This window comes from Octopus sinensis, linkage group LG5, assembly GCF_006345805.1.
Source record: "Octopus sinensis linkage group LG5, ASM634580v1, whole genome shotgun sequence".
In the NCBI taxonomy this organism is placed as follows: domain Eukaryota; kingdom Metazoa; phylum Mollusca; class Cephalopoda; order Octopoda; family Octopodidae; genus Octopus; species Octopus sinensis.
In genome coordinates, this window is record NC_043001.1 from 91,407,165 (window position 1) to 91,420,081 (window position 12,917).

Genomic DNA, 12,917 nt, shown 5'->3' on the forward strand with positions numbered 1-12,917 from the left:
TACTAGGCACTGCACACATCCTACGCAGAACACTTTCCATACAATAACCATCAGAGCATCACAACAAATCACAACACATACCCAAGGCACACAGAGCTGCGCTCGGTAGTGAAGTGAAAGCACGCTATAAAAATAAAACTACTGAATAATAATAATAATAATAAGTGCCCTGATGCAATACCAGGCAGTAGCTCTCATGTTTTCTGATTTTAACTGATTGGAAGTATTATTATGTACATTGTTTTGTCTTGGTATAAAAGATGTACTACAGCAAATATTGTGCTCAATACCACAGATTTGCTTGTTAGTTGTTTGACCTTAACCAGTTGAGCATGTTTCTGAGTGGCTGACGATATGTGCATCTCTGATCACGAGCAGAAGTAGTGGGACAGCATCATAGCCATGTGTTGAGAGGGATTCTTTAGGGTTTGAATAATTCACCTTTGGAAACATGGGTATTTCATTCAACATCCTTAAACAACCCTTATTTAGGGACCTTTTGAGCAGGATGAGCAACTCAACCTGAAGAAAATTCTAACTAGGCCCCACCTGCAAGATCTTGATATGAGATCGCCATGTTGCACACATATGGTGGTGATGCATGTGCCTGGTGTACCCTTATCAGATGGGTAGTCATGCTGGGTATATTAGGCTTTGTGCATTTGTATCCCAGTTTCACTTTGATAGCATGCACTGCTCTCTCTCACTCAATAATAATGATAATAATAATAATGATAATAATTAAAATTTTGCCACAAGGGCAGCAATTTGGGGGTGGGGATAGTCAATTACATCATCCCCCCTACTTGACTGGTACTTAATTTATTGACCAAGAAAAGATGAAAGGCAAAGTCGACCTCGGTGGAATTTGAACTCAGAATGTAGCAGATGAAATACTGCTAAGCATTTCGTCCAATACAGTGACACTTCTACCAGCTTGCCACCTTAATAATAATAATAATAATAATAATAAAATAATAATAATAAAATAATAATAAAAATAATAATAATAGTAATATAAATAATAATAAAATAATAATAATAAAAATAATAATAAAATAATAATAATAAAATAATAATAGTAATATAATAATAATAATAATAAAATAATAATAATAATCATGATTCTTTCTAATTTTGGTATAAGAACAGCAATTCTTGTTTTCTTCCTCTACTCCAATACTACAATTGCCACCCAAAAAATCTTGAAAACCCTAAAGAGGGTTATAGACACTGCCCCTCTCCTACTAAGCCATAAAAAGATGTAGATATAAGAATTCAAAGCAAAATAGAGGCACCATTGAAAAGTATCAATAACCTATATACCTGGCATTTAAGTTGGCATTATTCTCTAACAGGAATTTGACAACATTCTGGTGTCCAGCATACGTGGCATGGAACAAGGATGTCCATCCTCGTTTATCCACTGCTTCAAGATCAGAGCCATGCTGGAAAATAAAATAGAAAAAGATTAACAAGAAGTGTTATTATAAAGGTTTCAAATTTTGACACAAAGCCAGCAATTTAGGGGAGGGGTTAAGTTGATTACATCGCCTGGTGCTTATTTTATTGACCCTAAAGGACGAGAGGCAAAGTAAACCTTAGCAGAATTTGAACTCAGACCATAAAGACAGATGAAATACTGCCAAGCACTTTCTCTATCTTCACTCACAAACACACACAATCACACAAACACATACATATGCATTTCTCCCACTCCCCACCACACACACACACAATAAGTTTCTTTCAGCTTCTGTCTACTACAACCACTCACAAGGCCAGAAAGCATTAGTCAGTCTACGGTGCAAAGCAGTGGGTCTGAACTTGAAACCATGCAGTTAGGAGTGAACGTCCTAACCACACAACCATGCCCATGTCTACCTTACCTATCCAATCACAACATTGTCACTAAAAACAATGGTTTTATGCAGATTGAAGACTGGGATTATTTTTGTTACCTGAAACAGAAAATAGGACACTCTTTCATTGCCACAGCTGGAAGCTAACATCAAAGATGTTTGCCCCTTGTAGTTGCTTATGTTCACATTGGCATTGGCCTTCAACAGAAGGTTCAAGATGTTTTCATGTCCAATATAGCTGGCATACATCAACGGAGTCCATCCACCTTTATTGCGGCAGTCGATATTTACTTCATTCCTAGAAAGGCAAAAAAAAAAAAAAGGTTTTTAATTCAGTATCATCAGAAAAGTAGTGTAGTAAGGGAGAGGCAGGAGGTGACAGGGGAGAGATTGTGGCAGTGGGGGTAGGTTGTGATAGTGGAACGAAGGCTGCAGCTGGAGGTGGTGCAGTCCAACAGAGTTGCTTTTATGGGAGTGGCACTTTTAGGTCACTCCCATAAAATACTGGCCTAGGAGAAAATTCAAGGGTCATCCTGGGCAGTACACACTTTAACTATGCCATTGCATCACAAACTGACCTCTGTCTGTCTGTCTTTGCCTCAATCTCTCCCTCTCTATCCCTCTCTTTCTCTCCCTCTCTCATGCACAGAGTTAGAAACTCAAATACACATATATAATTGAAACTGTATCTTACCTGACCAAAATAGAACGGACACATTCATAATGTCCAATGCTGGAAGCTGTGTGAATGTCAAGAGGACAAGGTACAAAATCTTCATCTTCATTAATAGCCACTCGTCCTCGCCAAACTGAAAGACTCCGATCAAGAAGCTCACTCTCAGAAGATTCATCAGAACCCTCACATGAGTTGTTTTCAGTACCAGAACTCATTGTTTCAAATAGTGTGAACAGAGCTGGGTTCTATCTAGAGATGAACTGCGGATTCTTACACATAAACATTTTGACCCAGGTGTGGGTAAATTCATTCCTTGCTGGACACCCTGTCAAAATAAAAGAACATATTTCAAGCACAGGAGTCTATGGCAGCTGTCAAGTAGTTGAGGCTATGAAAGAAAATGGACAGTATGGGGTTAGAGAATATCTAACTCTTGGTGGTTTATTGGAGTCTGGAATCTGAGATACACAAAGATGATGATGGTGATGGTCCAAGACTGTCCACCCACAAGGAAGTGTTGCTTCTCTGAGATTCATATAATAAACATAATCACTGTTTCTAATACAGGCAGCACCGCCACCACCAGGTTAGGGTTATGTTGATGAAATTAAATGATTTTTTAAAATATTGCTTCATTAAAAAACATTCTGTTTCAAACACATGTTCAGCAGCTATTTCATAATGTTTAAATGTTTCTAACATTGAACAGTATGTGGTTCATTCTTATAAATGCTCATCATTTTTCAAAAGTATTCCAGCCATAACCATCCTGTCATTTTTTCTTAGCCTAATTAGAGTTTTAATGCTCTCTCTCTCTCTCTGCTTCCCTGGGACTTTGTTTTTTTTGTAATTCTTTTTATTAATAATGCATAGTTTTACATACACAAAAGAATCAATCAACTTATTTCCATTTTGAAAATATTTTTGCTTTGGAGCTTAAACTCTGAGATCTTCCTTCCCATGATCCTCTATGGTTTTCATCTGTACATGTACTGTTATCTAAAAGTTTTTAGTATATATGCATATGGAGGTGCAATGGCCCAGTGTTTAGGGCAGCAGACTCAAAGTCGGAGGATCGTGGTTTTGACTCCCAGACCGGGCGTTGTGTGTGTTTATTGAGCAAAAACACCTAAAAAGTTTCACAAGGCCCCAGCAGTGGGTGGTGGTGACCCCTGTTGTACTCTTTCACCCCAACTTTCTCTCACTCTTTCTTCCTGTTTCTTGAGTAATGCTGTGATGGACTGGCGTCCCGTCCAGCTGTGGGGAATTCATATGCCATAGAAACTGGGAAACCGGGCCCATGAGCCTGGCTAGGCTTGAAAAGAGCACATAAAAAAATATATACATATATGTGTGTATGTGAGAGAGAGAGAGAGCTCTATAAATTGAGGCTAAGTTCAAGGTGAACTGAATTTGGGATCAACTTCTGACCCCTGGTTTAATCATTTCACTTCATCCAGACCAGGTATGGGCAACCTTTTCTGAGAAGTTGATTGCATGAGACATGGTTTATTATCAAGCATGCTGCAATACTAAAAAAATTCTAATGAATTTCCTTTTCCTTGTTAAATTATGTGTATTGTTCAGAAAACCCCTCTGATCTACAGTTAGTCAATAATCCCTCCATAATCAATTTAATGACAAGTTTGTTCATTTGTTTTTTTTTTCTTCCTTTCCATGCTAGTATGGGATGTGTAGGGGCGTATTTGTGATAAGATTTTATTCCTGGATACCCTTCCTGGTGTTAATCTTAACTTGTTTATTCCTGGATGCCTTCCTGTTCTAATCCTATCTTGTTTATTCCTGGCAGAATTGTTAGTATGCTGGACGAAATGCTTAGAGGTATTTTTCCCATTCTTACATTCCGAGTTCAAATTCACCGAGGTCAACTTTGCCTGTCATCCTTTTGGGATCAATAAATTAAGTACCAGTTGAGTACTGGGATCGATGTGATTGAGTGTTCCCTCCTGCAAATTTCAGGCTTTGTGCTATGGTAGAAAGGATTATTATTAGGCGTAGGAGTGGCGGTGTTGTAAGTAGCTTGCTTACGAATCATATGTTTCCAGGTTCAGTCCCACTGTGTGGCACCTTGGGCAGGTGTCTTCTACTATAACCTCAGGCTGACCAAAGCCTTGTGAGTGGATTTGGTAGACGGAAACTGAAAGAAGCCCGTGATATATATATATATATATACATATGTATGTGTGTATATATGTTTGTGTGTCTGTGTTTGTCCCCCCCAACATCACTTGACAACCTATGCTGGTGTGTTTACGTTCCCATAACTTAGTGGTTCGGCAAAAGACACAGATAGAATAAGTACTAGGCTTACAAAGACTAAGTCCTGGGGTCGATTTGCTCGACTAAAGGCAGTGCTCCAGCATGGCCACAGTCACATGACTGAAACAAGTAAAAGAGTAAAGAGTATTACTAATTTGTAAGGCATTAAGCAGGTAGGATCACTTGTGCATCAACAAAATGCCATGAAGAATTTCTTTTAACTTTTTCTGTTCTGATTTCAAATCCCACAGAAGCCAACTTTGCCATTCATCCTTTTGTGGTCAATACAATAAAGTACAAGTCAAGTACTAAGGTCAATGGTATCAAGTAAACCCTTCCCTTCAAACATTTCTGGTTTTGTACCAAAATCATAAACTATTAATATTATTGTCACGTCAAGGGGGCAAGCTAGCAGAATTGTTAGAGAGTTGGAAAATATCATGTGATATTTGTTTTAGCTCAACGATTTTGAGTTCAAATCCCACCAATGTCAACTTAGCCTTTCTGCCATCTGGGGGGGGGGGTCAATAAAATAAAATACCAGTCAAGCACTGAGGTCAATAAAATCAACTGCTCTCTCCCCTTAACCTCCAGGTTTTATGCCTATGTTGGAAAATATCATGTGATATTTGTTTTGGCTCAACGTTTTAAGTTCAAATTCCACCAAGGTCAACTTAGCCATTCAGCCATCTGAGGTCAATAAAATAAAATACCAGTCAAGCACTGAGGTCAATAAAATCAACTGCTTCTCTCCCCTTAAACTCCAGGTTTTATGCCTATGTTGGAAATAATAGTTGCCGCATAAATGTAAATAATTATAAAATTCCAGATAAAAATGATTTACAGTATTTTTGTCTGTCCATTAATTGACCAGTACTTAGTTTAATAAAAAAAAAGTATCAGTAATATACTGGAGTTAATTCAACTGATTGTTCCCCTTCTCTCTGAGATTCAACCTTGTGCTTTGTTAAAATGAAATCATTCTCAGCAAAACTAAGTTCTGGAAGCATTGTGTGTGTGCGTGTGTGTCTGTGTGTGTACATAACTGGGCTCTTTGCCGAGTTTCCTCCCCGAAAACATTCCCATCAGCCTTCATCTCTTTAATTCATCTTTTCCTTGTTACCACTAATTATTTACTTACTCAGAACCATTTCCCTTGATGTCCATCCCTCATCTTTAATACTGTCCTCTCCATCTACATTTTACATTGATTTCCCCCTCACCCAACTCCTGATCCACTAAATCATTTCACCATCTCTCACTCTCCCTATGCTGTATGCCTACCCCTTTCTGCCCTCCCACATGCTCTTGCAGCCTACCCAATCACTTCTTATTTTTCATCCTTCTGTCTACTATATCATTACTACTACTCTGCTACACTTTATCTCATGCATCACTCACTGGTTACTCCTCTATCCTCCCTATCTTCCCTATCTCCCCTACTTATCATCTACTCAACACTTGATTATTCATTGATTGTATTCACCTTGCCTCACCATCCACCACCTCACTCTCTCATACACTCTTGCACCCTCAGCCCACACACATTTCCAATTCTTTCCGTTCCCTCAAACTTCTACTCACCTCATACCTTGAAGGTCCCCACATGCATCTCAGCACTACTACTGTCATCTCTTCCCAATTCCACCCTGATCACCCCAGCCGCCACTCTCTTCCAAACTGTAAGAAGCATGTAGCTCGTCTACAGCAAGAAACCCGTTCTGCTTTGGCCCTTTCTCTCATAATTTAACCCATTATCTCCATCTCTCAGCATATTACTGTCTCATTTGTAGTCTGTGAAAATTATTAACCAGCCTAATTGAGTTTTAAAACAATGGATAATATCAGAGTGTCATAAATACGTAACTCAGGAAGACATGAGATGAAGTACTGAAGACAACTTCAGGATGCTGAACCTTTCATGTGAGATGACAAAGGACTATGATACTTGGTGCCTTGCTGTCATCATCATTATCATCATCATCATTTAACGTCCATTTTCCATGCTAGCATGGGTTAGACGGTTCAACCGGGATCTGGGAAGCCAGAAGGCTGCACCAGGCTCAAGTCTGATCTGGCAGTGTTTCTACAGCTCGATGCCCTTCCTAACGCCAACCACTCCGTGAGTGTAGTGGGTGATTTTTACGTGCCACCAGCACAGGTGCCAGGCAAGGCTGGCAACGGCCACGATCGGATTGGTGCTTTTTACATGCCACTGGCACGGAAGCCAGTCAAGGCGGCGCTAGCATCGGCCACGTTCGGATGGTGCTTTTTACGTGAACCCATACTCTGCAGTAGAAGTGTTAAGATTGATCCTTCTGGTGACGTCACATAAAAGTGCCTGTGGTACTATGTAATAGCACTTCTGTGTTGTCACATAAAAGCGCCCCTATGGTGCCACATAAAAAGCATCCTTGTGGCACCATGTAAAAGCGCCTGTTCGGTGCAACTCTGTAAAGTTGTTGGTGTTAGGAAGTGCATCCAGCTGTTGAAACCATGCCAAATCAGACTGGAGTCTGGTGCAGTCCTTCAGCATACCAGCCCTAATCAAACCCTCCAACTCATGCCAGCACGGACAACAGATGTTAAATGATGGTGATGAAATTTATGAATATTTTAAGCAGGACCCTTTTTGTATTTTTAAGTACATGCCAGTGGCACGTAAAATGCAGCCACTACACTCATGGAGTGGTTGGTGTTAGGAAGGGCATCCAGCTGTAGAAACACTGCCAGATCAGACTGGAGCCTGGTGCAACCTCCTGGCTTCCCAGACCCTGGTCGAACCGTCCAACCCATGCTAGTATGGAAAACGGACGTTTAACAATAATGATGATGATGATGATGATGATAACAAAATTAGATCCTTCCTGAAATGTCAAAATGTTCATCTCACCTTGCACAAGCATTATCAATTTCATTACCTTTGACAATGAAGACCATCACAAAGTCTCCTTGAATCATAATGTTAAACACTTTTTTCCTTTTTAATCTCAATTATACAAATATAATTTAAACTCAGGCAGGACTGTAAGGGAAGACTTCTACAGTTGTGGCCAAGAGTTTGGAACATATTTCGGTATACATAATGTACAAGCTTCTATTCATTAAAACAAAACAATTTGGTCTAGAATTATATTTTTGATTTTGCCTATTTTTTGTTCTAGAAGAGTGGTTATGTGGTAAGTAGCTTGCTTATGAAGTACATGGTTCCTGGTTCAGCCCCACTGCATGGAACCTTGGGCAAGTGTCTTCTACTAAAGCCTTGTGAGTGAGATTTGGTAGATGGAAACTGAAAGAAGCCCGTCATATATATATATATATGTGTGTGTGTGTGTGTGTATATGTGTGTGTGTGTATATATGTGTGTGTGTGTGTGTGTATATATGTGTGTGTGTATATATGTGTGTGTATATATATGTGTGTGTGTATATATGTGTGTGTGTATATATATATATGTGTGTGTGTGTATATATATGTGTGTGTGCGTATGTTTGTGTGTCTGTTTGTTCCCCACAACATCGCTTGACAACTGATGCTGGTGTGTTTACGTCCCTGTAACTTAGGGGTTCGGCAAAAGAGACTGATAGAATAAGTACTAGGCTTACAAAGAATAAGTCCTGGGGGTCGATGTACTCAACTAAAGGCGGTGCTCCAGCATGGCCACAGTCAAATGACTGAAACAAGTAAAAGAGTAAGAGAGAGTAAAGAGAATACTGACCCATTGCATCAGTTATTAGGTATGTATATCTCTATGTTGTACATATATATGAATCAAATTGTACTTGGGCATAGCAATTTTGATTTTTAAAAAGTGTTTCAAACTTTTGGCCATGACTGGACTTTACAATCACAATGCTGGATTGAGTCTTACTATGAAACACATTGGGCAAGTGCCTTCTACTATGGTCACAAATTGACCAATGCCTTGTGAGTGAATACAGTAGCTAGAAACAGTACAGGAACCTGTTGTATGTGTGTGTGTGTTTGTGTTGAGTCTTTGTTTGTCCCCACCACTGCTTGACAACCAGTGTTGGTTTATACACACACCATAACTTGGTATGTGTGTGTGTGTGTGAGCATATGTGCATGTGTGTGTGTGTTTGTCTCTCTCTGCTTGACAGCAGTTATAAGTTTAAGTCCTTGTAACTTAGTGGTTAAGCCAAAAAAATCGCCTGACTGGCGTCCATGTCGGTGACAAGTAAAAGCACCAACTGATCGTGGCCGTTGCCAGCCTCCTCTGGCCCCTGTGCCAGTGGCACGTAAAAAGCACCCACTACACTCATGGAGTGGTCGGCGTTAGGAAGGGCTTCCAGCTGTAGAAACACTGCCAGATCAAACTGGAGCCTGTTGCAGCCTCCTGGCTTCCCAGACCCCGGTCGAACCGTCCAACCCATGCTAGCATGGAAAACGGACGTTAAACTATGATGATGATGAAACAACCAGATTTAAACTGACTGAAACTTGTAAAAAAATTTTAACTCAGAATAAATTATTGTTCTTTGAACCACTTCCTATAAAGTCTCCTATTAGTCATGGTCTTTAAATAATAATAAATAAATGTGCCCTTTTTTAAAGCCTAGCCAGGCTCATGGGCCCAGTTTCCCGGTTTCTATGGCGTATGTGTTCCCCAGCTGATTGGGACACCAGTCCATTGCAGCGTTACTCATTTTTGCTAGCTGTTGGACTGGAGCAATGTGAAATGAAGTGTTTTGCTCAAGAACACAACACGTCACCCGGTCCAGGAATCAAAACCACAATCTTACAATCATGGTGCCGACACCCTAACCACTAAGCCACGCACCTCCACTAAATAAATGCACCCTTTTAAAGCCTAGCCAAGCTCATGGGCCTGGTTTCTATGGCGTATGTGTTCCCAAGCTGGACAGGACACCAGTCCATCGCAGTGTTACTCATTTTTGCCAGCTGAGTGAACTGGATCAATGTGAAATGAAGTGTTTTGCTCAAGAACACAATGTGTCACCCAGTCCAGGAATCGAAACCACAATCTTACGATCATGGTGCTGACACCCTGACCACTAAGCCACACGCCTCTACTGATGATAGTAAAAAAACAAAACAAACAAAAAAAACAAAACAAAACAAACCATAAGAAGAAAGAATATTCTGGAAAGGTTCTGAGAAAGATTATTAGTATTGTGAGATAGGAATGCTTAATGTGGATCCTTATTTTTGTGGATATGAAAGTAAGCTATACATGCTGTTGAATGCAAAGAAGGAAAAATGACATAACAAGTTTGAAAAAAGGAAGAAAAGAGTGATGCAACAGTTGTTATTATTATTATTATGTTCTGCTGAGGTTGACTTTACCTTTTATCCTTAATTAAGTACCGGATGAGTACTGGGGTCCCCCTCCCCACAAAATTCAGGCCTTGTGCCTATAGTAGAAAGGATTATTATTATTATTAAATTCTGCTGAGGTTGACTTTACCTTTCATCCTTTCAAGTGTGATAAATAAAGTACGAGTTGAGTACTGGGGTCAATGTGATCAACAGTGTGTCCCCCTCTACACAAAATTCAGGCCTTGTGCCTATAGTAGAAAGGTCAATAAATTAAGTACCATTTGAGTACTGGGGTTGATGTAATTAGCTTATCGCCTCCACCAAAGTTTCAGGCCTTGTGCCTTTAGTAGAAAGGATTATTATTATCATTTTATTTATTTTTTCTTGGTAGAAGATCTGAAAATTTTGGTTTCAAATTTTGGTAAATGACCAACAATGTTGGGGCAGGTAAGTTGATTAAATCGAACCCAGTGCTCAACAGGTACTTATTTTATTGACTTTCAAAGGATGAAAGGCAAAGTCAACCTGGGTGGAATTTAAATTCAGAATGTAAAGATGGTGTAGGAGTGGTTGTGTGGTAAGTAGCTTGCTTACAAACCACATAGTTCCAGGTTCAGTCCCACTGCGTGGCACCTTGGGCAAGTGTCTGTCTACTATAGCCTCAGACTGACCAAAGCCTTGTGAGTGGATTTGGTAGACGGAAACTGAAAGAAGCCTGTCGTATATATGTATATATATATATATATATATGTATATGTTTGTGTGTCTGTGTTTGTCCCCCCCAACATCACTTGACAACCGATGGTGGTGTGTTTACCTCCCCGTAACTTAGCGGTTTGGCAAAAGAGACCGATAGTATAAGTACTAGGCTTACAAAGAATAAGTCCTGGAGTCTATTTGCTCGACTAAAGGCGGTGTTCCAGCATGGCCACAGTATTGTACTCTACCAAATGTATTGAGTAATCCTTCATTTTAATGCAAAAAATTGTTTACATTGTAACATTTATGTATGTATGTCTAACATGAATGACAAGAGAAGATTTACGTTATGAAATTCAATAGCTTACAGCTGTTTCTGCCACAAGATGCAATGCACTCAGAGCTGTGTGCTTGTGCATCACCTTACAGCTTCTTTGGAACTTTTATTTAATTTCATATTATGCTCTGTCCTCACCTAACACCTTATTCCGAAGCATGTGTATACTGAGTTCTAATACCGGGTTAGTAATATGGCTATGCCTAACAGAAATCTTAACACACACGTTATATGTAAATATATATATATATGTATATAGGCACTTCTTCAATATTGATCTGAGTGTCGGTGTGAGGAGATAACGTCACTCTCTTTTTCAGTCTAGCTTCTTTATGTATGTCATGCAGGAAGGTAGTGAGGGAATGACGTCGTGTACCAATACCGAAGGATTGCCTGTTATACGCACATACAATTACATATAAATGTATATAAGAGAGATTTTCGGTTCGAAAGAATACTCCTCACTGTGTGTGAATGTGTGTGAGAGAGAGTATTACATGTAATTCAGAAAACGTTAATGGGAGTATGACTTATTCCCCTTACACAAACACATAATTAATCTTCGGTTATTAGTTATCATTCTTTTGTTCGTAAGAAGAGTGCGAGACAGCAATAACTGTATTTAAATATCGCTAATTAACATGACAAGTGTAATAATGTTTATTAAAGCTATATATCAGTAGAATTTGTATTGCGAATTCAAGGCATTTAAAACTGGAGTCTTCCCGTTACATGGGATTCTAGTCTCATATGAAGGTGTCTATTGTAATGTTGAGAGATACGTGGAGCCAAGCCAAAACAATAAAGCCTTTCACACCTGTAGACTCTGGAATAGTTATGTCTACAATAATTCCGTGTTCCTACGGTAAATGATCTAATAATATCTAGTTAAAATTCACGGTATGTGAAGTTTTAGACATTAACATCAGACTTAGTAGAAGCATATTCGTAACCGACGTTTATAATTTAGTGATAAAAAAACAAATTTGTAAGATAACGAGATTATGACAATTGAATGTTTGATATATATATATATTATCAGCCTTCCGTTTATGTACCTGCATAAATAGTCGAACAGATAAAGAATACTGTGCTAAGGGTCTGTGTATTTGATTTTCCCGCCGTGGGTTTTCCCATTTGAATTAGTAAAAACAAATCAGTCATACAGCTCTACTTGGATATGAAATGTTCTATAATTTATGCTATTCGAAAACTCAATCCCGGATGAAAACGAATATATATATATATATATTGGGTATTTTATAATGGTGGGACATAGTTTACTCGTAATTTACAAAATACTCGTCCTTAAAAAATGTGCCACTTTCAGTCCTGATTACTTGTGTTTATATATATATATATATATATATATATATATATATATATATATATATATATATTAAAAGAAATGAGGTACTCAGAAATTCAGATAGTTTTATATTTACAGATATTTATTTGTATATTACATGTTTTTATACATCATATAATTTAGATCATGTATTAGCGCTTTCTCCTATTCTAGTGGGGTTTTCATATATATATAGGCACATTCTTTGATCGAAAGACTCGACTCTTTAAAAAGAAATATCGAAACCGTGCTTAGACCTAAAACAAATATAGAGATTGGTTTTAAAAATTAAATCTATGCCTTTATTACTAATACTAAACACAGTAACGTTATATACTGTTAGCTGTGGTATGTAAATGAGTTGGGATTTTATTTAAGAGACGTCCAAAAGTTTGGATTTTCTCAAGGCAAGAA

The 12,917-nt window shown here is 38.6% G+C and overlaps 1 protein-coding gene and 2 long non-coding RNA genes across 4 annotated transcripts in view; 2 read left to right on the forward strand and 1 right to left on the reverse strand.

Moving 5' to 3' along the window:
* The window catches only part of LOC115212305 (ankyrin repeat and SAM domain-containing protein 3-like), a 44,850-nt gene that overhangs the window by 31,198 nt on the left and 735 nt on the right, over positions 1-12,917 (reverse strand). For both annotated transcript variants that reach the window (XM_029781158.2, XM_036502947.1), the window contains exons 2-4: positions 2,557-2,863; positions 1,962-2,160; positions 1,327-1,448 (exon numbers count right to left, since the gene is read on the reverse strand). In XM_029781158.2, coding sequence (XP_029637018.1) covers positions 1,327-1,448; positions 1,962-2,160; positions 2,557-2,753 — 518 coding nt within the window. In that variant the 5' untranslated portion in view covers positions 2,754-2,863. The remainder of the gene's footprint in view (positions 1-1,326; positions 1,449-1,961; positions 2,161-2,556; positions 2,864-12,917) is intronic.
* On the forward strand, positions 5,056-5,692 carry LOC118763383. Its single transcript, XR_004999131.1, has 2 exons — positions 5,056-5,307; positions 5,487-5,692. It is a non-coding gene; the product is annotated as an uncharacterized LOC118763383 (long non-coding RNA).
* LOC118763382 overlaps positions 5,768-12,917 on the forward strand; it is a 20,383-nt gene continuing 13,233 nt past the window's right edge. The window contains exons 1-2 of the long non-coding RNA XR_004999130.1: positions 5,768-5,849; positions 8,943-8,948. This is a non-coding gene — a long non-coding RNA (uncharacterized LOC118763382). The remainder of the gene's footprint in view (positions 5,850-8,942; positions 8,949-12,917) is intronic.